Consider the following 26113-nt stretch of genomic DNA (forward strand, 5'->3'; position numbering starts at 1 on the left):
GCTTTGGGGACCGTTGATAGGATCTCTATAAATATTTTCAGAAAATTTGTTTCCAGTTTTGGTCATGCAGCTAACTTCGATTTCTAAAATTCACAATATTGTAGCTCAAACAGTTCTCTAGTATTTTCTTGTTTGTGCATAAATACAATTAACATAACCAGATTTCTTGGGTTCAGAAATTTCTGACTCCCCCTCTTGATAGCTGTGTGGCAGCTGTCTCTTTGGGTTTCAGTTTCCTTATCTATAAAGTGAACCCCCATGGGATTGGTTTGAGGATTTGAAGAGTCATTGCATGTAAAGTGCCTAGAATAACGTCATTATACTGACAGTTTAAACTATTTTGTTTCTTGAATTTATAACAACCAGAAATAATCGAAAACAACAGATAGTAATTTATGAGAAATGTGACCAATCTGTTCTTTTGCTTTTTTCTGAGCTAGTTCTCATTCTGAAATATTTTTTGTTCCTTTTGTTTTCTCAAATCACCTTTCCTTGCTCATTCATGAATAGCCCTGTTTTTTCCTGTTGAAGAAAATCAGCTAGGTACCAGATCCTTTGGATTTTTTTTGACTTCTTTTTAATATTTTCTATGTTAATTAACAATTTGGGAGTGGGGAGAGGTTAGGAGTAAAGTTCTGAAAAACAATGTAAAGAGACTTGTCTTTCTTATTTTTAAATCATGGCCTTTAAAAATGTACTAAAAGAAATCTAACACTGGCAATTTTTTTTCATTCTGGGTTTCAAGAGAATGGGCACTTAGCCATGGGTCCTAGGTTTCAACCCTCCTAACAGATTCCCACAGCCCCATTCATGCGCAGGGTGGAGTTTATAGCATGAGGGACGAGGGACCCACTCAGCCGTTGGGAATGAGTTTTCTGCCAGTCTTCCCCCAGGAATAGCACAGCACCTTCTGGAGACAATTTGTGTTAATGCTCTGGCCAGAGATGACCAGGCTCACTCTGAACTTAAAAGTTGCCCTTTTTTTAAAGAGAAAATCCCAGGCTGGTCTCCAGTTATTTTCTGTTTGTTTGATTTATACGTGGTTATTGAGGTTTAACTTACATCCATAGAGAATGCAAATCTTAAGTGTTCAGCTCGACAAATTTTCACATGTGTGCACACACATGTAGCCACCACCCAGATACAGATACAGAACATCTCCACCCCCGGGAGGATCCCCCTACAGCCCCATTTATCCCTAAGGGTAACTGCCATCCTGACTTCTGTCATCATAGATTCGTTTTTCCTGCTTTTGAACTTTGTATATATGAAATACTAAAGGAGATTCTCTTTTATATCTGGCTTCTTCCACACAACAATATAGCTGTGAGATTCATCCAGTTGCATCTGAAGCAGCAGTGTGCTCTTTTTCATGGAATGAATCTTCCATTGTCTGAATGTCTTTTTCATGGAATGAATTCCATTGTACAAATATATCCTTGTATCCATTCCATTGGGATTTTGCCTTTGGGTTGTTTCCAGTTTTGGGCTGTTATGAATAATGCTGCTATCAACATTCATTTACATTCCTAGTTAATGATTAACATGACTTTCACCACCCCTGGTGACCTCATTCTAATAAAGTAGTGATCACTTATAATCATGAATGTAGCTTTCAGAACCTTTGGATAGTGAGGAATAAACTGGTGAATGTTGATAAAGCACCTTGAACTTAAGAATTAAGAGATCATTTACTCTGAAAAGAAGTAAGATTGGTTCTTTAAAATAGTTGTGCAGCCTCAAGCAAGCCATTCGACAGCTCCAAGCCTCAGTTTCCTCATCTGTAAAATGGCCATAATATCAATATTATGCAAAAATAATACAGATGTTGTAAGAAGTAGATGAGGTAAAGAAATAAAGCACTTAGAGCTTTGCCCACCTGAGCGCTCAGTGTTAATTGCTATTATTGACGGCTCATTGCAATGAAAAAAGGTGAAGTCTAGATGCCATGAAGTTGGACAAGACTATTAGCACCACATAACCAATGGAAACCAAGTAATTTGTTTTAATGCCAGATGTCAAGTGAAAATGTTCTGTTTTTCTTCTTACTTTATAGCCTCTTTTGCTTCAACCTGAATTTCTATAGTTAACTAACTAACTAACTAACTAACTAAAGCTCTATATTTAAACAAAGAGATCTCCTGGACAGGCTATAAGGGTGGAGGAACAGGGAAAACCTTGGGCTGGCAAAGGTGACCATTATGGGATCAGCATTAACCTTTGGCGTCAGTTTTAACTTGGGCTTATGGGAAAATTGGTTTTGGTGTTTGTGTATCTGGCTTAGATTTCTCTTTGTCCCTGACGTTCTCGTGATAAGTGATCATTTGGATTCAGTGTGATCTGTTGCAGTGTCAGGAATTCCAAAGGCTAGAGAGATAACTATTTCCAGTCTCATAAGTAAGCGGATCCATGGGCTTCCAAAATGAAATCACATTAAAGTGTCAGATGTTAGGTGCAGTTGCTATCCAGGTGTCTTTGAAGAGAATGTGCAAATATTTGAGATTGGAAAGCTGATGTTGAAAAAGCAGAGAGTTTATTATTATTACATAAATCATCTTCAGTCTGAATCTCCAGACCCATGGGCATGGTCCTTTTCCTGTCAACCCAGAGAGCTACTCCATTGGGCCACTGTTCAAAGAAAGAAGGAGAAAAAAATACCTCCCGCACCTAAAAGTGTTTCCTAATTCTAAACAGAAACTCACTTCAAAAAATTTTACTTTTTATTTTGAAATCATTTCAGGCTGACAGAAAATTTGCAAAAATAGTACAAAGAAATCGTGTATGCCCTATACCTAGATTCCCTGAATGTTAGCACTTTGCCACATTTGTTTCATTCTCCTCCTTCCTCTCTGTTTACACACACACATACCACACACACACCCTCTTCTTTTTGAACCATTTGAGAATTAGTTGTGTCCCTTTACCCCTAACTACTCAATGTATATTTCCTAAAAACAGGGACATACTGTTACAAAACTATAGTAAAATTAACACTAAATTAGTGTCAACACTATTATTACCTAATCTGCAGACTTTATTCAAGTCTCATCTAATGTCCTGCTAATGTTCTTTATGGCAAATGACATAAAAAATTTTTGATCCAGAATCCAATCTAAGATAACGTGCATTTAGTTGAATTTTATTTCCTCTGAATATGTTTTAAGGGATCTTGAACCCTCACTATTAAAAAATCCTTCCTTTAAAATAACGTTTACTTACCTGCCAACTCGATAATCAGTGGAAGGACTAGGTCAAAAGAATGTCTTGTAGAATATTTACCTATGCTTATGGGGGAACGGGTATAAAAATAATTAAAACAAATATTTAATTGCATTGATTGTATGCAAAATAAACTAAGTATACGTTAGGAAAGATTCCTTTTTCCTGGCTTTCCAGAAGAAAATGTTGGTGTGTGAGTGATAGTCTGCTAAGTTTTGTTGGGTGAATGGGTATGAAGTTATAACCTGTCTGCTCTATACCCAATGCATAGAGTTGCAGATGTCCATTCCAAGAAAGCAGACGTGCGTTTCTTCTTCCTTCAGACAATGGTTACAGTACCTGCGCTTTCTTTGGCAGATGTAGTGTTGGAGAAAGCCATGCACAAGTGTATCTTGAAACCCCTGAAGGGGCACGTGGAGGCCATGCTGAAGGACTTCCATATGGCTGATGGCTCATGGAAACAACTCAAGGAGAACCTGCAGCTCGTGCGGCAGAGGAATCCACAGGAGCTGGGGGTCTTCGCCCCAACACCTGATTTTGTGGATGTGGAGAAAATCAAAGTCAAATTCATGACTATGCAGAAGATGTATTCACCAGAAAAAAAAGTCATGCTGCTGTTGAGGGTCTGCAAGCTTATTTACACTGTCATGGAGAACAACTCAGGTGAGGCTGTCCAAAGTCCAGGCTCTTGACCGCTTCCCACCAGGGCCGGTGTTGTGGCCAGTGACCGTGTCAGTGACATATCAGGCTTTCTGATTCCCAATTTCTCTTCTATTCAATCACTTGATTTCACGAAGTGGCTCACAAAAATACAAGTGTTACTCTGGTGTCTGGCAAGTTAGTCACATGCAACAGATAAACAGCACCAAAAAAGTAATCAGATGAGGACAACAAGATTTTTCGTATGATGCCAATTTGTTAAAGATTTAGTTCAGAGTAGTGGATATAAATTCAGTCTCTGGAGTCTGAGTTCAAATCCTAGCTCTGCGAATGAGTTAAATTAACTGGGACTTTGGCCACCTTACTCAACCTTCTGAGGTGTGATGTCTGCCCCTGTTGTTGGATATGTCCCTATCCTTCATAAGGTTGGTACTAGATTCGACAAGGCATGCATAGCCCCAAGTGCGGTGGAAATATTGGTGATAATCATTACTACATTTTGGCCAATGAGGGTTTGAGTCAATGGTCTACAGCCTGTCAGAAATGTGGAGACTTCAGTCATGATGCAGTTTCATTACAGCCATTTCATTGACTTTTCCTTCTTTACTACAAGTTGAAGCACTGTAATTGGAATTCACAAAAGAGTTACAAAGTTGGGAAGTAAGCCCTCAGATTTCCCTCGTGCTGCTTCTTATATATAATAACCTAATCGTGACTCATGGGTAGTGATTGAGCCCTGCATTGTTCCAGGTCTTCAGGAAGCCTGTTGTAATTCTGTGGATAACTACCACCTTTTGCTCTGAATGAAACTGCTTCATGGAGAATTAGCAGAGAGAAAACAGAGACTCTGTTAACCACTGCTTGAGTAGATAGAAATGTGTGTGCATTTGCAAATTGTTGAGGGAAGACATTAACATGTGAGCTCTTGGGCTAGTAATGATAGCATATGAACATCTCTGAAAATTGCCACCATAGTTCACATACATAAAGAAAACATATTTTCAAAGTTTAGGAAATAATTTATAAAAGATGCCAAAAGATGTCTATCAAGGATTATGTTCCTCTGTAGCACAGTTTCTCCACTTCAGCACTAATGACACCTCACTGGATAATTCTTTGTTGCGGGGCTGTCTACTTCCTCTAGGAGTTCATCAGTATCCCAGATGCCATTTGCACGCCCACCCTCCAGTTCTGACAATGAAAAATATCTCTAGATAATGCTAAATTCCCCCAGGGGGCAAAGTCACCCCTGGCTGAGAATCACCACTGTAGTGAAAAATAGCAATAAGGACTAAACCTTTTTTGCAGTATATTAATCATGTGTTATCGATTCAACACATGCTAAATTAGCACATTTAAATAAATTAACTGTGTGTTCACGTTGAATAGAGAATAATGTTTATTCCTGGTTTGAGTTTGGTCCTATCATTATGTTTGTGATTAATTTGCGCAGAAAACAATAGGAAACAAAATACAAAGTGTTAATATAAGCAGATATTTATAAATTATTTTATATTACTTGCTGAAAGTTAAACTAGTTAAAAGTACTGTGTTCTATTGCATAATGATGTAAGTGACGACAATGGGGAGAAACTCTTTCCTGTGTTCCTAGGTGCTCATTCTGAAATTGTAAGTTAGGGCTCTTCTGAGACATGAGCAGCAGGGAGGGTCATGGGCTACACAGGATTCCAGAACCACCCACCTATGTTTATAAATAGCACATTTCCTCAGGATGACTCCTTGCTATCTAATAAAAGCAGGAAGGGGGATATGAAAGAAAGAAACGCTGGTAAAAATATTCCCATCTTCGCCTTTCTTCCTAATCCCAGGGAGGATGTATGGCGCTGACGACTTTCTACCAGTCCTGACCTATGTCATAGCTCAGTGTGACATGCTGGAACTGGACACAGAAATCGAGTACATGATGGAGCTCTTAGACCCTTCGCTGTTACATGGAGAAGGTAACATGCTCTTGAGAAAGGGGGAGGAACTGGGTGCTTTTGGGGGGTTTTGTTTTCATTTTTGTTACGGAGGTGAAGGTCATATAACATAAAATCAAACTTTTTGGAGAGAACGATTCAGTAGCATTTAGTACATTCACAATGTTGTGCAATCTACCATTTCTGTCTAGCTCCAGAAATATACCCCAAAATAAAACCCCATACCAATTAAATAGTTATGTGGGTGCTTTTTTGAAATCTTAAGGGTTAATTCTAGTTTTAATTTAAAAGAATGTGCTGACTTTTCTGACTACAAAAGTAATAAATGCTCATCCTAGAATATTTGGAAAAGTCAGAAAAACACAGAACAATGTAACCTTGCCATAATAATACTTCACCGAGATTGGTTAATTACAATAAAAAATGTCATTTAATAGAATAAATGCTATTGTTTAAAAAGAAATGCTTTCTTTGATTCCAAGAGGAAGTTGTAAACTTCTGTTCAAGAATATTTCCACTGTCAGAAGAATACCCTTCTGTTATGTCAGTGAAACAGATGAAGGCCTATCTTTTGCTTTCATCATTTTTAAAAAAAAATTTTTTTTCAAGATGAAAACAGCATTGATGTTCTTTTCTATTTAAAAAGTAGGATCTGCTCATTGTAAAAACACAGGGGAGTAAAACTTGGGCGGTTTGCTTTCAATTTATCTTGGCAGTTTAGTTTCCTTCTTGTGTCTGTCTGACCCCAACATATTTTAGCAGAAATTCTTTCTCTTTACATATCGGTTAGCTATTTTATCATGGAAATAATTTGGATGTTTGTCACGATGGTGCAGAGCCTTGAAAAGCAGAAATAACTGGGACTCTTATGTGAGCTTATGTTTTTAAAGGAGAACAAACAAATCAGGGCCTGTGACTTGTGAATCCCGTTAATCCATTTTCACGTGTTCCTATAAGAGCCCACCCAGATAGACCCTTAGTGCTAAATTGTTGCATAGACTTCTTTTCTTTTTTCCACCGAATTTTAGTCTGCTACTAGGATTCCCCAGACAATGCGTCATATTGGGATTTTCCCTATAAGGAACTTAAATGCACCTCCAGAACATGCCCTGTGGTCCCCTAAGTCCTCAGGACTTGGCTTTCTTTTCAGAGGGTCTGTCCTCCTAAGGTCCTCCCTTCCCATCTCTCTAAGGTTAGTGCTGACTCAGGATTAGTACTGAAGATCTTTTCATGCTTTCCCCATACCTCAGGCAGATATGAATGAGCCTCTTTCGTCCCTTTACCCTATGCTCCATTTGTCTCCCTCATTATTATTATTATTATTATTATTATTATTATTATTATTATTTACAACCTGAGCCACCAAGGCCCTGCCTGGAGCTTTCTTCACCTACTCTGCCACTGGACTTTGAAAGGAGAGGAGAAAGGCATGTCGTTTGTCCAAGGACCAGAAGAAGCACACGTTAGTCTCCAGGCCATCATTATTATATTTTGCATCATTATTACATATTGCATCATTTCTATAATTTTGTATGCATCTGGGTTGGGTTTTTTGAGCTTCAATTATGTTCAATTTTAGTAATAAGTAGGTCAAATTCTTGGTGCTTTAGAGAGAAAGGGCATGCCAGTTTCACTCAGAATATTACCATTGCTGACAATATGTATTTAGGACAAACCTATGCTTACGTCTTGTGGCCCGAGGACCTAGACAGCCACTCCGTGCCACCTTTACCAGGCTTTCCCCAGAGCAAGACGCTTCCTTGGCCACAGCGTTAGTGACAGACGGGCAGGTGCTGTCCTCACCTCCAGGAATCACACATGGGAGAAAGATGGACTCAGCTAGTGAACAGACAGAGCAGCCTTTGAGCTCCTGCTTAAACTGGAGTCTGCTTCCACTTAACTGTGTGTCAGGCTTCTTGGTCGCCTTCCTTGGGAGAAAGAGGGGGTGGCCCCGTCAGGTTGGCTGTGGGTAAAGACCAGGCCTGTACTTCAGTGGACTGAAGCCATGCAGGCCAGGAGGAAGAAGAAGAGCAGAGCGCTACGCCACCGACCCAGCCCTACGACCCTGCCCAAGGCCCTCTTTGGTTTGTGGGGCAGCAGCCCCACATCTCTTTTCTGCTGTTTAAGCAGGTAATTTCAGTATGGAAAAGCCATCATAGAACCTCTCTTAAGTGCACAGCTCTTGTGGTAGGGTTATAGTTTTGCTGAAATTTAAACCTTCCTATAATTGCATCCACATTTTTCAAAGTGTGGTCAATGTTGTGCTTTCAGCATTTTGAGTTTTCTCCTTAGTGGCCTGAACAGATCAGAGCTATGGAGTCTAAAAGTCGATGTCCAAAGGAAACACCCTCCCTCCCAAACTCAATTGTAACAGTCTGTCCAAGTCCCAGCTCTAATAGTGACACCTCTTTATTGAATACTTAAGTCCATATTGATTTCTCCTGAACTCCTGTGTAGCATTTAAATGTACCACTGAGTTTCACACTCAGTCACTTACTGATTTGTTCAGTAGGGACAAATCAGCGACTCTAAATTCTGTACTAGCTTTTGGGGCTGCCATAGGGAACTTACACCCAGCTGTGGGGCTGTTAAATTATTCAAATAACTCTAATCAAAAAGCCTGGCATGTGAATGTGTACATGGGAAGTGTGTTGCTCAGAATGGCCTAGATGATGCTGCCATAAAAAATAACCCCCAAATCTCCATCAGTGACCTGAAAACAACAAAGGTGTGTTTATTTAAGTTACATGTCCACTGTGATTCGCAGGGGTCTCTGCTCATTTTTCAGATGGTGGACCAGTTGCCATTTTGAATGTTGTCACTTGTTGACCAGAGGGAGAGTTCTTCAGGGTCTTGCATTAGCAGCTAAAGACTTTGGCCATGAAAGTGATACTTCTGCACAAAACTCATTTAACTACAACTAATTTCTGGTCCCTGCATGAATAAACCACTAGTGTCTGTTTTTTTAAATAAACTTATAAACTTCTGCAGGGACTCGGATTCTACTTCTTACAAACCCAGCCCCTGCTGTGTACCTGTCTTGAGCTCACAGTAGAGATTCAATAGGTATTTTGCCAAAGAATGTCTCTTAATTTAAAATGCTGTGCCCAATTAGGGAATTTTTAATAAACATTCAGGGCGCCTCCTAGTGGTTCTCTAGCACTGTGCTTGCCAACTCCCAGGAAGGCTCAAAATTTCAGTCAGTTTAGGACAAAACTATGAACACGTTTTTATGTATCTCACGATGCTGTAGTCTTTTAACACTCCCCCAGGCATAAGAAATCATTCCTAAATGCACCATCAATAGGACATTACTTGTTTTCCTTGTATACTTTTTCTTTCCAAAATGTGTTACATTAGTCCCCAAAAGGGAGAAGTTATTTTGAAGAACCCATATTATCATGAACATACTTGTATATTGTGTAGTTCTTTCAAAGCATGTCCTTTCCTTAGCATTTAGAAAAGATTAATTTCAAAAGAACAGCTCCAAAGAAAATATTGCCAGGAGATATGTGGACTCCTGTTGCTAAAGTACATGATTCTGGCCTCGAAACAGTCGACCCCAGCACCCTCACGTGACTCCCCACCTCTGTCAGGCGTCAACAAAAAGGCCTGAACTTTTCTGGCAAAGCACTTTCACAATTGCACTTAAATAATTTAGAGATTTTGTATGTCTTGCCCATTGGAACGGGAATCCTATCAGTGAAAATAGGGCATTGTCAGGCAGGCCTGGTGGTGTCCTGGCTCAGGCCAGGGACACCCAGTACATCCATGGGGAGGAATGTGTGAATGGACAGGTGGAGGCTTGAAGGATGTGCTCTTAGATGTGTGCTTTGTGGTCCCACAGGAAATGCGTGTGCTGGAAATGGAGAAAATACAAAGAATAACTTCTAACATTATTTATTCTCTCCCCTAACTTATCGCCAGAGTATGAAACTCGGAGACTCACTCTTTCTGTCCTTTCTAGGAGGCTATTACTTGACAAGTGCCTATGGGGCACTTTCTCTGATAAAGAATTTCCAAGAAGAACAAGCTGCCAGACTGCTCAGCTCAGAGACCAGGGACACCCTGCGGCAGTGGCACAAACGGAGAACCACCAACCGGACCATCCCCTCAGTGGATGACTTTCAGGTGTGTGGCCTGCATTGGTGATGAGGTGGGAAGTGGGGGAGGCATACTGCTTCCTTTGTCCTCCAGGAAGGCCGAGCTGACTCACAGGGCACACACAACTCAGGGCGCCCTAGGTCCCCGCTTTGTCGCATCATCCGGCGGAAGAGATATTTTAAACTGCCTTCTGACCTTGTTGTTTCACTTCTCTGTTTTGCTTATATTAAAAAAATGTATGTGGGTTTGACTCAAGTTTTGCTGCCCTTAAGAAAACAAAGTCAAATTAAGGCAGGATTTCTCCCAGAATGTTCAGCATGGATGCTGAGCACCTGAGCAGAAAGGAAGTCAAGGAGGAAGTTCTTGGCACAAGCGGCGGGCGTTTTATTTCATCAGGAGACTGAATGGAAGCAGCAGTGTTAGGCATTGCAGTGGCCCTGGTCTCTGAGACGGGGGACATGTGCAGTGATGTCTTCCCTCCTCCCCTTCCCTTTTCTCTCCTCATCCTCCCCTTTTCTCTCTTCATCCTCCCAAAACAGAAGACCGCAGAATCTCATCAGCAACATCAGCTCTGGCAGGGCCAGAGTTTAAGAGTGAGCACCTGAGCCAAGTTCTGCCTGAATCCCCGTCGGGAATTTTCCATGACCCTAAGCTGGTGCCTGGGAATGTGGGATTGCCAAAGAGCTTGCTTCTTTGAGAGAAGAGGCAGGTTAGGGCTATGGGAATCTTTACCCAGCACAACAGCCCCTGATTTGCTCATAGTCGGTGAAATTATGAGTAAGTCTACAAATGCCTTTGAATAATATTTTCAAATCAAATTATAAAACCAGACTGTTTTATGTTTCCATGTGCCACGTGGTGAATTTCTAAGCAGGACAGATTTGTCCAGATACACCTTTCTTGTCTTTTCTGCCGCTCAGTGCTCTGAAAATACTCAAAAGGTACATTTGATTCAAAGTCAGTCCTTTATGGGAAGGCAAAAGCAACAAGTTCTTCCCTAAGACAGCAGTAGTCTCAGAAATTCCTTCCCAGGTACCTAAACCTAAAAGGCAAGAATACATACTGTGTGCTCCCCTGCCCCCTTGGGCTGATGAAGAGTTGTCCGTGTGTTAAGAGATTTTGCATATGCAGGCCCTTGGGATACTGTGGTTGCCTGTCCCAGGAGGGGACTCCCAAGGTTGTACACTCTCTGAGCTGAAGAACATAGGAAATGACAAGATTCATTCTTCATCTCCCCTCTTGCACCAGCGCCTTCCTCTGGTTCCCTCTCTCCATGTGGAGCTTCTAGCCTAAGGATCCCCAGATGCCACAGCGCCCTTCCTTCTTCACATCCCTACCCACTGGCCTTGCTCACCCAGGAGACACACACCTTAGAATATAACCCAAGAGGGCAATTTTCAACACTCAGTTTGGGTGTAAAAATAAAAACTCAGACACAAATTCTATTTGGAATTCCTAAATCAGGGGTCACAGAGGCACACACAAGTCTCCTCTCATTGTAGAGACGTCACACACACATGCTTGAAGGCTGGTTCTGCCACTCACTAGCTGTGTGGCTTTGAGTGAATTGCTTAGCCTCTCTGTGCCTCAGTTTCTTCACTAGTCAAATGCCCCCCCCCCAAAAAAAAAGTAGGCTTCTTTCACAAAGTTCTCTTCCAGAGTCAATGAGTAAATGCATACCAATTGTGTGGGCCAAGTGTTGGGGGTTGGGGTGGGAGTGGAGGGGGTTGGTAAAATGGAGCATGTGTTTGCTAAGGTATTCTGATTCAAGCATGTAAGAGTTATCTTACCAGTGGAGAGTGCACTGTTTTCCCCTTTCTTTGATGGAGCTTTCCCTTCCATCATTCCAGTAAACTTTCATGGTAGCCATTTGGGACCCTGGATGGAGAGCACCACTTCTCTTCACTCCTGAGTAGAGTTGCCAGATTTAGAAAAGAAGAATGTATCTGTTTTATGTAAGAAAATAAAATTTAACTGGGTATTCTCTTTTATTTGGTAACCACACTGTTGAGGAAGAGAAAACTGAAGAAGTTATCCAGGGTCACAAAATCTCTGAGAGCCTAGTATGAGTGTAGGATTCTTTCTACCTCCTCTGAGCTTTGTGTGTGAAATCACAGGCTTATTGTATTTCGTGATGGCATATACCTGGCAAGGTTCATAGTGCCAAGCCTGCAGACATGACCTTTTACTTCCCTTCAACACCACTTTGCATTTAATCAGCTCCATCTCCAAAGCCTTTTGGCAGAATCAACATTTTCCTCTTGCCGACTTTTTCCACATTGCACTTGGAGCCACTTAGAGCCTTATATTAGGTTGAACCAAATGAAACTGCCATAAGAGTTGGTGAAAAATGGTCAACTATTGGCAGTATCTTGTGGTCCTACCTAACATTATTAACCTTGCTTACTTTTCATGAAAAGTAGTCCAGAGTGAGTACAATGTTTGCTTTTGTGTCTACATATTTTAAACGTCTTTTCCTGCTGACCCTTCCTTCAGGCTCTTCTGTTTGGTTTGTTTTTCAAGCTGAGAATAAATTGAACCTCAGGTTTTGTTCCCACTCTTCACCAGGATTTCTTAAGCAGGATTTATGAAGGACGCGGAAAGATCAGAACAGGGATGAATGGACTTCTGCTCCTTGTGTTTGCAATGAATTAAAATACAGCCACTCTATCCATGTGGTTGTTCTCCCTACTGTCTAAACTCCTATCAGCCTCTTTCCTTGCACTTTGAGGCCTTGTGTCCTGACATTAGGCATCCTGACAAAGCAGAACTTGGAGTGGCTCACAAGTGAAACCTCTCTCTTGCATCTCACCCTGCTCATGTAATGCCCCATCTCGCTTCCTTTTCTCACTTTGTTCCCGACGTCTCTCTTTCCACCTGCAGAATTACCTCCGAGTGGCATTCCAGGAGGTCAACAGTGGCTGCACGGGGAAGACCCTCCTTGTGAGGCCTTATGTCACCACCGAGGATGTGTGTCAACTTTGTGCCGAGAAGTTTAAGGTGGGGGACCCTGAGGAGTACAGTCTCTTCCTCTTTGTTGATGAAACGTGGCAGCAGCTGGCAGAGGACACTTACCCTCAGAAAATCAAAGCTGAGCTGCACAGCCGGCCACAACCCCACATCTTCCACTTTGTCTACAAGCGCATCAAGAATGATCCTTACGGCGTCATTTTCCAGAATGGGGAAGAGGATCTCACCACCTCGTAGAAGATTCACAGGACTTTGAAGTGGTGCATTCGAAGGGGGATTAGGAACTTGCCTTGTGGCTTCTACATTCTTGTGCTTGAAAAGCCGTCACCTCCTTGGGGACCCCTTGGTCCATCCACAGGCCAACTTGGCCAAGGGCATCTTTAGCCACATTGCCCAAGCAAGGTAGCTGAGGTTCAGGAAACAGTAGGATTCTCCTTCAGAGAGGGAGAGTTGCATTTGATGGTTCGAGTGTCCTGAGATTGCTTGTTACCTTCCGCAGCCAGGTTCTAGGTGGGCTCACATGTACGTATATGTACTGAATAAACATTTAAGGTACAAGCTCTTATCTTGAATTCTACAGCGAGCGTTTGACAAGACTGGCCGATGCAGTGCGTCAGGCACCTCTCAGTTCTGTGGATGGCTCCATCCTTTCATTCCTTTCTTTTTCCTTTCCCTTTCTTTCCTTCTTTCTTTGTTTGTTTGTTTCTTTCTTTTTTTACAAAGAGCCGTTGTGTTTTTATATATTTCATAGAAATTTTTATAGCAGTTGCAGGTAAACTGTCAGGATTGGTTTTTAAAATATTTTTGTAACTTGAAAATATTCTATAATTATGCATGTGATTTTAACATTTAATATTCAAAAAGAAATCTCTTGCTGGATTTGAGAGTATTGCATTTTAAAAGTCTCTCTTCTGTAACTGGATGTTTCAGCAACTTTGTGCTGGGAGACTGCTGGATTTCTTACAGTGACGTATTACTGACACTAGCCACAGAATGCCTTTGGAAATCTGACGTACTGTCACCTTTTGATGCTCAGTGGTATTATGCTGTTTTGTGTTTTAACCAAGTAATGCTGAGGACCAGGAAAGAAATGAATGTAGAGAGAGGTCGAGAGAGAAATATAGACTCTAACGAAGGACTGAGGAGTGTAGTCTGCTGGTTCAGACTCCTTGAAGGAAGGGGGAAAAGGAGACCGAAGGAACCATCTATGCGGAGAATACTGTAAATATGCAATGAGATTTAGCAAAATCTATCCCTGTTATTTTGCTTTGGGAAACAATTTTGAAAACCCCACAAAGAAAAAAAAAGGATGATAATTTTATTTTCCTTCCCCACGTAAATCAAAACCAACAGCATCAAATTATTTGGGGCAGAAATTAAGTAATGTGTAATGTAACTTTCACTGAGTTAAATAAGATGCTGTTTGAAAAAAAGTTTGCACCAAAAAGGCCATCTGCATTGTAAGAATGTTTGGTGAAGTTAAATTTATGTTTTGTGAAACCTTTTTGGGAGTGCACAAAGTGTGAGGATCTCGTGTTAATGTGACACAGGTAGTTAAAACATGTTATGTTGTACTGTGTAAAGATGCCTAGTCATCTAATTTGGTTGGCTTTGTACCTTGTTCCTTTGTTAGCTTTTGTGATACATCTAGAACCCTCAGCACATACTGTGTTGTGCTTCCTTTTGTAAATGATTTTTAAATGGAATTTTGCACATAATGCATTGTAATATTGTATGATAATCATGTGTGAAAATAATTTTTGAAATATTCTTCAGTTGTCTTTTTTCTTTGAGAAGCAGAATATAATTGTGCACCACACAATGTGGTGTAAACCTGAAATTTTGTGGTAAATCTATAGAGAGGAAACAGAAAAGCTGACAGTTTTTCAGCAGCTCATGTAGTCATATGAGGCAAAAATCAAGGAGCAGAAGGGAAAGACAGTGTTCTAATCTGAAAAGCTTAACCGTGTTACCTAGAACAGTACTTGGCTCAGTGGAACGTAAAGTAAATCAGTTAGTCAGAAGGGCCCTCCAGACAACCTGCCCCATTCTTATGCAACCTCAGAAGTTGCCCTGGCTGAGAGTTCAGTGCTCTTCCAAAATCAGCAATGCAGAGGCTGGATCTTCTCTGCTCCCATATTCCTGATGGTAGGAACTGTGCCTGGCAGATAGCAAATGCTTGATAAGCCCTGTTGTCTGAACGAACTTTCTAACTAATCAGTAGGATGGATACTTCAAGATCAGAAAGACAGTTGAACAGACCACCTGCTTTTTATATTTACAGTGAGTTAAAAATTACAACCAACACATATAGCTGTCCTCCCCACTCTCCAAATTAAGGTCATCATGCTCTCCTTGTCCTTAGAGTTCAGCACTACGCTGATTTAAAGCGGGCCTGAATGGGAGGCAGCGTCAGCAGCCTCAGCGAGATGACTGGCAGATCAAAATAGGAAAAGTTAGTGTGAGCAGAAGAAAACATCACAAGATACCCCTGGTTTTGTCATTGGGCAATGTTTCCCTGCTAAAATTACAACATAACATGTGTCTTTACTTTTTTCCCCTACGCAGACATTTTTCAGTTCTCAAATTATCAGGAAACAGATTTCGGTTCAGTTTGGAAGAAATAAGAGAGAGTAAAAATATATATGCAATGGAGGGAGGAGAAAATGTATTTCCGGATCTAAAAATATGTTATAGAACTTAGATGCCAAGCAGAGGAAAGGATTTTTTTGTTTGTTTTTAATATTGTGTGCACTGCCAAATATTCCCCCCAGGGACACAGAATAGAAATAGAAACTGTTAAAGTAGTTTATATCATGTGAAAGTTACAACTTGAGATCTGTAAGAAAACACAAAAGGCAGGAAGCCCAACCATGAATACTTTCATTCATAAATGTGGCTGCATTGGGCAGCTCTTACCTTCAGCTACTTTAAGAGACTTTAAATGAGAGAGCATTCTGATTATTAATAGCATTGCCCGAGTACTCTCTCACAGTCTGAGAGAAATGGTACAGTACATGAGACACAGGTATTTTAATCATTTGGCAGTATCTGATAGTAAAATCCTAAAAACCATTATTTTTCAGAACATTCTCAATGATGGTGAATTTGAGACCAAAAGTGTTGGTCATTTAGTTCATCCTGATCAAGTTGGATACACGAAAAAATTCATATAACATTGCAGAACTAAAAACATGATAAGAAAAGAAGAGACAGAAGGAGAGAGAAGGAAAATGGTGTTTTGTCTCAGAGAAGAGGTTCTTAATTGAGAAAGATCTATTTTTATCCAGCATCAAAGGATGGATGGCAGTTGGCACAAACTTTTCCCACTGACTTTGCCAGGAAAGGATGGGAAGTTAAAATTATTCAGAGAAGTCTGGGCCAATAGCTTTAATAAAGTGGTAACCACGTTCTGCCCTGAGACCCCACAGCCACAGGAAAATCTCTGTGAGGAAGCTTTGATTGAAGTTGAGGCAGTTGGAGAAACTGAAGCAGCTTCTTATCTTGATTCCAATAAACTCTAACATTCCAAAGTGTAATTTGCCTGAATTCTGAGGCTCTCTACATAGTAGACATTTAGAATATCATTATATAAAATGAATATGAATATTTCCTTTGATTAAACACATTGGAACGGCAGCCAGCCGTTTTGCTGCTCAACCTGGAAATGGGGAGGTGGCCCAGAGCCCACCAAAGGTAGGCTCTGACTTGCCACATCCTTTTCACAACTTGTTTCTTTAGTTTCAACCAGAGACTCAAAAGCGTGAGCCAGACCCCACTGCAAACATTGTCTACGCACCCCGCCTGTCACCAGGACTGAGTACACTGTTCCTATTTGGATCCCATTCTCAGTGTTGGCCACTTCTTCAAATCACCTGAGAGCTTTTAGAGCTCCTGATGCCCAGACTGCCCAGGCCATCAAAATCTCTGCAGCTGGGCCCCAGGCTGCCTTATTTACTAAAATGTCCAAGGTGTTTCTACTGCGAAATTAGTGCTAAGTACCACCATTTTAGATGAAGACACAGGTCTTAAGATAGAAACACAACTGGGAGAGGTGTGACCTGTCTTTCTATGGCCACTACACCAAACCAAGTGTAGGTTCTCAATCTTATTCAGCTGGCAGCAGACTGTGTCCCATGTACTTCCAGCATGGCACTGTTCTATAGAAATAAGAAGCCAGCTACATAGGTAAAATAAAACGTTCTAGTAGCCACATTAAAAAAAAAGAAAAGCAGGTAAAATCAACAGTAATATTTCACTATATTACTAATAATTTATTTTAGTAATACAGTAATAGTCTATTTTATTTAACTCATTATATCCCAAATATAATATTTCAATAATCTAAAATATTAAACAGGTATTTTACATTATTTTATTTTTTTACATTGTTTTCAAAATCTTGTGTGTGTTTTGCACTTACAGCACATCTCATTTTACACGAGCCGTACCTGAAATGCTCAGTAGCCACATGTAGCTAGTGGCTACCAGACTTGATAGTGCAATTCTAGCGTACTAACTAGGAAGGATTTAAAAAACTAAAACGTATAACTATACGAGTCCTGACAGTTAAGTGCGCAAACTCATCCTAGAAAAAGTGCTACATACCTCGTTGCTGAATATCACTATGGTGACCTTTGAAATATTCCCCTTGGGAAGCTATGCACTGATGCCAGCGCCTACTCCACCCTTCAAAGCAATTTGGGAACTCTTTTTCTAGAATGGCCATCACAGCTGCTGTTGTATTACCCTTGATGCCCTGAGTGTCATCAAAATATCTTTCTTTCAATATTTCCTTTATCTTCAGGTAAAGAAAGAAGTCATTGGGGGTCAGATCAGGTGAGTAGGGAGAGTGTTCCAGTACAGTTATTTGTTTACTGGCTAAAAACTCCCTCAACAGACAGTGCCGTGTGAGCTGGTGCATTGTCGTGATGCAACAGCCATGAATTGTTGGCGAAAAATTCAGGTCGTCGAACTTTTTCACGCAGCGTTTCAGCACTTCCAAATGGTAAAGTTGGTTAACTAGTTGTTAGCTATTTGGTTAACTAGTTGATACAAATTCATAATGAATAATTCCTCTGATATCAAAAAAGGTTAGCAACAAGTTTGTGAACTTAATTATCAGACCTCATAAAAATCTCATCTACAGCTTACATCCATAAAAATACACACATGCACACTGTCAAACATGTACATCTTACTTGCTGAGGTAATGACAGCATTTTGGCTCATGAAAGTGCTACAAAGCCAGCATGAATTAATCCGTGTGAAGTCTTAGAACACTACCTAGCACACCATAAGCTCATTAAATATTAGTTACCATTATCATTTAGATAACCAACTTCTCCACATTTTCCCACTGCTGCTGATTTCTATTTCCCCACTCATGTTATTATCTGCTGGTAAGTTTAACAAGTATCAGAGATTTAAGAAAAATGTACTGGGGTGGGATGGCCAGTGTAGGAGGATGAAAATAAAGTGAATGCTATCCATTAACTTTGTTGTTGATGACGAGGATGGTAGGGGTGATGATGGTGGTGTGTGTCTAACTTGGGAGTATTTGCCCAATATTCTCTACTGGCCAAGAGCATCATCAGGACCCCTAGCCAGTGGTGACTCTTTCCACAAAGAGGAAAGGGAGGAAAGGAGGTTGCAAAGACAAGCTTTGTCTGCTTCCGTTCGTGGCCAGAGTGAAATCTGAGAGGAACTATGTTTGCCTTTGAGAGAGTCGACAGTAGCACTTTCCAGAAAGGAATTATCACTTAAGTAAAAGTGTAACTATTGTCAGTGATAATTCTGATACCTCTTCTTCTTTTTATTTATTATATTCACTTATTGATTTAGATATTTACTATACATGTATACCATCTAATAGGATTACTCTTAAAGCATTGTGCTTTACCAAAAACAATAAGGTGTTCAATGTGATATTCTTTATCTCTGATGTCCTTGTTTCCAATTTTTGCCAATTCTACAATTATGAGAGAGTGGACTCATTTATCAGTTTGCAGTTTCATTCAGTATTATGTTTCTCACTTTTTTTTTCTCTCGTCAGTCTATTGATGTATAATTGCATGCAGAACAGACTTAGGCATCTACTCTGAACTAAAATAAAAACTGCAGAAAAACAATAAACTACCAAAGACTCTAACCATCAAAAGTAAATATATAAGTGAACTAACTATTGGATAGCTTCTGTTCTTTATGAGCACATGGAAATATAATAATAGAAAATTTCAAATTTCTTATCATTTGCTGCTGAAAATACAGTCCATGGACCAAGTACCATACCTCCTGGGGGCTGATTAGTATTCAGGCCCTTCCACGACCAGAATCTACTGAATCAGAATCTAGATTTTAACAAAATCCCCAGACAATCCACATGCACATTTCAGTGTGATTGAGAAGTATTAGTTCAGGCATATTGGGGTCAATGACATTTGTGCAGCTGATACAATTAAACAAATGGAGGTGTGCTGCTGTTATAGTAGGAAAGTTCTTTCTGTCCAGGCCAGCTGCTTGTGTGTGTGTGTGTGTGTGTGTGTGTGTGTGTGCGTGCGTGTGTGTGCGCAGGAATATCATGCAATCTGGATAATTAGTCACATTGTCTGCATGTGATGTAGGAAGTTTATGAGCCTTTTTATTTTTTTGAAAGGAGAGCCAACTTCTTTTTAAAGAAATTTCATTCCTGAGGACATATTAATTATAGGGCCATTTTACTCGTCAATTTGAGAAACATAGAAGATATATTTAATTAAATGTATATATACAGCTTCCAATAAGCTTTGCGATGCTTTACATTTAATTATCAATAGTTAAAAGTCACTGAACATTTGAGTAGAGCCTCTAACCCAAAAGACAGAGATCAAAACAATCTAATGGAAAAATAGAACTGGAATGAACAGAAATAAAAATTAAAAAATCATACTATAACTAATATCGACAGAGAGATAAGACGATATTGCATCCAAAGGGGGGAAAAAGGGAACAAAATGTGTTCAGAGACAAAAACATTATTGGAAATTGCAAATATGTTATTATAAATAAAAATTCAACAATTGAAGCAATGCCCCCAGTGTAAAAGAAATAAAGACAAAGAGAAAAGATGTGGGAATTAAAGCTAAAAAAAGGAAAAAAAGAAAAGAAAAAGAGCTCAATCTAGTAGGTCCAATATTCAAATAATAGGAATTCCGAAAAGAGAAAACAAAACAAAATGGAGAGGAAGAAATGATCATTTAAAAAATATAAGAAATGTTCGCAGAAGTAAAGAATGTGAGTCCCCAGAGTGAGAGAGACCACTGACTCGTCAGTACAATTGATGAAAAAGAATCCACTTTAAGACACGTCACTGAGAACAGCGGGATTAAGAGAAGATTCTAAAAGTTTCTGGAAAACGGAAGATGTATCAGCTTTTGCCATGCATCACCCAAACTTGGTGACTGAAAACGATTGGTTGCATGGTTGGGTAGTTCTTCGGGTCTGAGCTGGATGCATGACAGTTGTATTGTCTAACCCAGCCTCATCGACATATCTGAGACTTCCTGGGATGGCTGGGACTTCTCTCCACACAATTTCTTACCTTCTAAGAAACTAGTTTGCATTTGGTCACAAGGGTGATGGAAGGGTTCTCAGCAGCAGGAGACAGCCAGCCCAATGCACAAGCACTTTTCAAACCTCTACTTGCATCATGTGTGCTATTGTCCTTTTTACCAAAGTAAGTCACATGTCTGGGCCCATAGTCAAGGTGGAAGGAGACTATCCAATGGTACAGATGAAGTGAGATGATTTTCTAAGGCCCTTATGACAATTATGCAGGGTATATGTAAGGGAAGTAGGCATCAGAAATGGGATGGGATGAGGAGCAGAATCTGCTGCTTCATTACATACACACCTGTGGATATCTGACTTGGTAAACTATGTATTGTGTTTATTAAAAAAATAATAAAGCCTCCCTTCTACCCCTGTCGCGTCCAGCATAACAAGAGCAGTGGGAATTGAGAAGGGCGGCGCAAGGTTAAGAAAGACAGTAGAGAAGAGTAGAGTGCAAGCAGGGCCAAGCGACTCAAGCCTCAAGGACTGATCCGCAATGGGGCCAACGCATGGCTTTTATTATTAATCATACAAGGAAGTAAAGTTTGATTTTTCCACGGTCTACAAGTCACGTGCCTGCCTGGCTGCTCTTCCGGAAAGCCCCCATCGTGCTCCAATACGTCCTGTGCCTTCACAGGCGCAATAACCTCAGGGATGGAATCACTGTACTGAAACCAGAGGAGAGCCTGACCTATATTATACCACCGGTTCCCAGCTTTCCGGGACACACCCCCAAGGAAGCTTTACTGCTATTATTCCATCGGTCTCAGCTTTCCGAGACTCTTCCTTGTGATATCATGGGGAAGGCGCGGGGAACAGCCGGTTCGGAAGCTGTAAGCCAACATACCCCCCACACCCCCCAAAAATAGGGCAAAATCATGTGAATGTACCAAAAGTCATGCAGAAAGGCAGCACAGGAGGCTTCGGGACTGGTCAAGATTATCACAGAATAATGGTAATAATGGAGAAATGGAAGTGTTCTGCAATGCCCACCATCTTTTCCCTTCACAGTCACCAGTCAGTGAGTCCAAAGGAGCTCACTTTTCCAAATATGTCTTAATCAGTTCACTCCTTGGTCACCATTTTCCAGAAATTTTTAGAATCTGGTCACCATTCAAAATGATCATTTTTTTCACTTTTTTTTTTTTTTTTGCTGTTTTTGTTTTCTCTTTTTGTAATTCGTATTATTTGAATATTGGACCTACTACATTGAGCTCCTTTTTTTCTTTTGAGCTTTAATTCCTACTGCCTGTTCCTTTGTCTTTATTTCTTATACCTTTGGGGGACATTGCTTCAATTATTGAATTTTTTATTTATAATAGCATACTTGCAATTTCCAAGAATTCATTTTTGACCAATAATAAAATGGCAATAACTACATATCTATCAATAATTACTTTAAATGTAAATGGATTAAATGCTCCAATCAAAAGGCATAGAGTGGTTGAATAGATAAAAAAAATGAGACCCATACATATGTTGCCTACAAGAGACCTACTTCAGCTTGAAAGACACACAGATTGAAAGTGAAGGGATGGAAAAGATATTTCATGCAAACTGAAATGAAAAAGAAAGCTGGGGTATCAATACTTATATCAGACAAAATAGACTTTAAAACAAAGGGTATAACCAGAGACAAAGAAGGACCCAGCAATTCCACTTCTGGGTATTTATTCGAAGAAACCCCAAACACTAACTTGAAAAGATATATGCACCCCTATGTTTATTGCAGCATTATTTACAACAGCCAAGCTGTGGAAGCAGCCTAAGCGTCCATCAATAGTCAAATGGATAAAGAAAAGGTGGCACATCTATACTTGTACAATGGAATATTACTAAGCCATAAAAAGGAAAGAAATCTTGCCATCTCCAACATGAATGGACTTAGAGGGTGTTTTGCTCAGTGAAATAAGTCAGACAGAGAAAGACAAATATTACATGAATCTAAAAACCAAAATAAACAAACAAAACAAAACAAATTCATAGATACAGAGAACATTTTGATGGTTGTGAGATGGGAGGGGGATTGGGAAGATGAGCAAAAAAGGGAAAGGATTAAGATGTACCAAATGCCAATTATAAAGACAGTGACGGGATGTAAAGTACAGCATATGTTATATAGTCAATAATATTATACCAACTGTATGCTGTCAGATGGGTACTAGGTTTATTGGGGTGATCACTTCATAAGGTATATAAATGTCTAACCACTATGTTGTACACCTGAAACTAATATAACATTGTATGTCAACTGTAATTGAAGAATAAAAAAATTTTTTAAAATAGAACTTGTATGGAGAATGGTAAGTTTTTGGTGGTTGTTTCAATAATCAATTTATCAAATAAAGGTAACTCCTTCCCCACCACCCCCCCAGAAAAAGAATTCATTTTTGACTCTGAATGTAACTTTAGTAACATATTGGGTTCCCCCCACCATAGATGTAATATCTTCTTATCTCTCTGTGGATATTAGTTATGGTATGACTTTTTCCCCTGCTCATTCCAATTCTATTACTCTGTTTGATTGTATTGATGTCTGTTTTTTTTTTGGGGGGGGGTATTTTAACTATTTATAACTTTCTTTTTTTTAAAAGATATTATTGGGGAAGGGGAACAGGACTCCATTGGGGAACAGTGCACACCTCCAGGACTTTTTTCCAAGTCAAGTTGTTGTCCTTTCAGTCTTAGTTGTGGAAGGTGCAGCTCAGCTCCAGGTCCAGTTGCCATTGCTAGTTTCAGGGGGCACAGCCCACCATCCCTTGCGGGACTCAGAGGAATTGAACTGGCAACCTTGTGGTTGAGAGGACGCACTCCAACCAACTGAGCCATCTGGGAGCTCAGTGGCAGCTCAGCTCAAGGTGCCGTGTTCAATCCTAGTTGCAGAGGGCGCGGCACACCATCCCATGCAGGACTCGAGGAATTGAACTGGCAACTTTGTGATTGAGAGCCCACTGCCCCATGTGGGAATCGAACCGTCAGCCTTCGGAGTGAGGAGCACAGAACCCCAACCGCCTGAGCCACCGGGCCGGCCCAACTATTTATAACTTTTAACTATTGATTATTAAATGTAAAGCACAAAGCTTATTGGAAGCTGTGTACATTGGGCAGAATTTGTGAATTGGTGGCCTTTCCTTTAGGGTGACCATGAGGCAAACTGTTCATTTTATTGGAGGGCTGAAAAATGTGAATATCTGTGGGTTTTGACTTGGGTCAGGAGGTTTCCCCACAAAAAAAATTTCTCCAATATCCGACTGGGGTTGCAGGATAAATCTAGCTGCCATCATTCTGGGAGTGAACAGGCAACGTGTCTGCAGGGGATTCATTTTTCAAAGTGCCAACTTTACTTAATCCCAATTTTCAATACAGTATCTCACCCTCATCCTTCACTGCTGTGCTCTGAGTTCAGGAACACAGCTGCTTGTGCCTCTCCAGGAAGTAAGTCTCTCATCTTCTCCTTTTACTGTACTTGTCATATCTAGTCCCTGAGCCTCACCAGATTCTGCCCCAGAAATCAGTTGCCTTGCCTCCTGGCTTTTCCTTCTGTAGGAGCTAAAATGTCAGCTAGCTTCTATCTCCTAAATGATTTTACCAGCACCCATAATTTTGTTGCCAGTTCTCATTGGCTATTATCTTCTTCATTCTCTTTGTTCTTATGGATTTATGACCTTAAGAAAAAATTTTAAATTCTTTTTTATTCTCTTTTTAGTGAGGTATTGGTAGGAAGAAGATGTGTGATGCTGCCTTGGTTAATTGAAACCTGTAGTCAGTGCTTAATATGAATGGTAAGCGCTTTTGTACAACCCATTTAGCAAAACTGAAAATAGATTATGACAATAATAGTCAGAGTCAATGCATCTATCATATCCAGTTATTATTTTGTAAAAAATATAATTTTTATTTGAAAGCAACCCATCCAAACTGCTTTATTGTTAAGCACATTGCCTGGGATTTATTAAAATGCATATTTGCTGCACACTTTGTCATTTCCACATGGTATGAAGGAAAAGAAATGGAGCAACAACAGATGAAATGCCAAGCTGTTTGCTTATTTAAATGTAGAATTTTGCCATGATGGGTGCGAATCTGGGTCAGCATTATTTACAAAACAGGACATGGTGTTTTGTCTCAAGGAGCAGGAAAGTGCTTTGTGATAAAATGTGGTAAAATCTTGTCATTTTTTTCCAACTAAGCAGTAAAATGAATTACACAATGTAAAATGATAAATAAAAAGTTCTATGAATCATCCTCAATGTAGGGAAAATGTGCAGCCAGGACAGAATCTGCTTTTCTGCATCTTAAAAATAAATTCTAGGGTGGCCGATGACTCAGTTGGTTAGAACGCAAACTCTGAACAACAAGGTTGGCGGTTCGATTCCCACATGGGCCAGTGGGCTCTCAACCACAAGGTTGCCAGTTCAACTCCTCGAGTCCCGCAAGGGATGGTGGGCTCGGCCCCCTGCAACTAAGATCGAACACGGCACCTTGAGCTGAGCTGCCTCCCAGATGGCTCAGTTGGTTGGAGAGTGTCCTCTCAACCACAAGGTTGCTGGTTCGACTCCCGCAAGGGATGGTGGGCTGTGCCCCCTGCAACTAGAAACAGCAAGTGGACCTGGAGCTGAGCTGCGTCCTCCACAACTAAGACTGAAAGGACAACAACTTGAAGCTGAACAGCACCCTCCACAAGTGGGATTGAAAGGACAACAACTTGACTTGGAAAAAAAAAAGTCCTGGAAGTGCACACTGTACCCCAATAAAGTCCTGTTTCCCTTCCCCAATTAAAAAAAAAAATCTTTAAAAAAAAAGAAAAAAAAGGAAAGCAAAAGTGATTTATTGAAAATGAAAGTACACACTTGAGAGAAAAGTGCAGACCAACTCAGAGAAGAAGACTCTCCAAAGGTCACGATCAGGGGTATTTATCTCTCCTGGGTTGGAGAATTGGTGATGGCCCATTGATGTGGTTCATTCATCTCCTCTCCCTGGGTGGGACTCTTCATTTCCTGTTTTTTCTTCCTTATTTGGTTTTTCTAGAACTGTCATGGTGTCAGATGCATTATGGGAGTCGTAGTCACTGCAATGTAAATGAGATTATAATAACATTATAAATAGCTAAAAGGTCAGGTCCTGGTCATAGGGATCAGCCTAGCTGGATTAAACTGGTTTTTGTTTTTTTCCAGCTGCAGGTACTGGATATAGTCACTTGTTACTTGTGTAACCAGTGAGGCACCTCACCTCTTATCATGGAGGGGCTTGTCAATTTCCTAGGCTACCTATCCTGTCTCAATAGTACCTGTGGACATTAGTGTGTAAGTCCCAGGGATTCTTACACTTTTTTTATACTCACATGACTATATTGTTGAGGTTTTGAAAACAATGTCTGGATCTGATCTTGGATCTTGGGAGATTCTTATTATGAGCCTACCTAATTCCTCAACCATCTGCTTTCTCTCTTCCTTCCATGCCTGGGTCACATGTCTGGGCAGGAGGCTGCTGAAGAGATCCCTATGGACCAACTTGGGCCCCGGGACAGTTAGAGATGTGAGGGTCTTGGAATTTAGACTTCTTGAGGAGTCCTTTGGGTTGGTTTGACTTGCGCAAACTGTCCACCCAAACTACCTCAGTAGTTTCTTAAA

At 40.4% G+C, this 26113-nt stretch overlaps 1 protein-coding gene across 10 annotated transcripts in view; it reads left to right on the forward strand.

Annotated features, from left to right (window-relative positions):
* RIN2 (Ras and Rab interactor 2) overlaps positions 1-14663 on the forward strand; it is a 248212-nt gene extending 233549 nt beyond the window's left edge. For all 10 annotated transcript variants that reach the window (XM_081034405.1, XM_081034406.1, XM_081034404.1 and 7 more), the window contains 4 exons: positions 3577-3882; positions 5709-5840; positions 9787-9950; positions 12807-14663. In XM_081034405.1, coding sequence (XP_080890531.1) covers positions 3577-3882; positions 5709-5840; positions 9787-9950; positions 12807-13130 — 926 coding nt within the window. In that variant the 3' untranslated portion in view covers positions 13131-14663. The remainder of the gene's footprint in view (positions 1-3576; positions 3883-5708; positions 5841-9786; positions 9951-12806) is intronic.
* Positions 14664-26113: the final 11450 nt, after the last annotated feature.

The sequence above is a fragment of the Rhinolophus hipposideros genome, assembly GCF_964194185.1.
Source record: "Rhinolophus hipposideros genome assembly, chromosome: 22".
NCBI lineage: Eukaryota > Metazoa > Chordata > Mammalia > Chiroptera > Rhinolophidae > Rhinolophus > Rhinolophus hipposideros.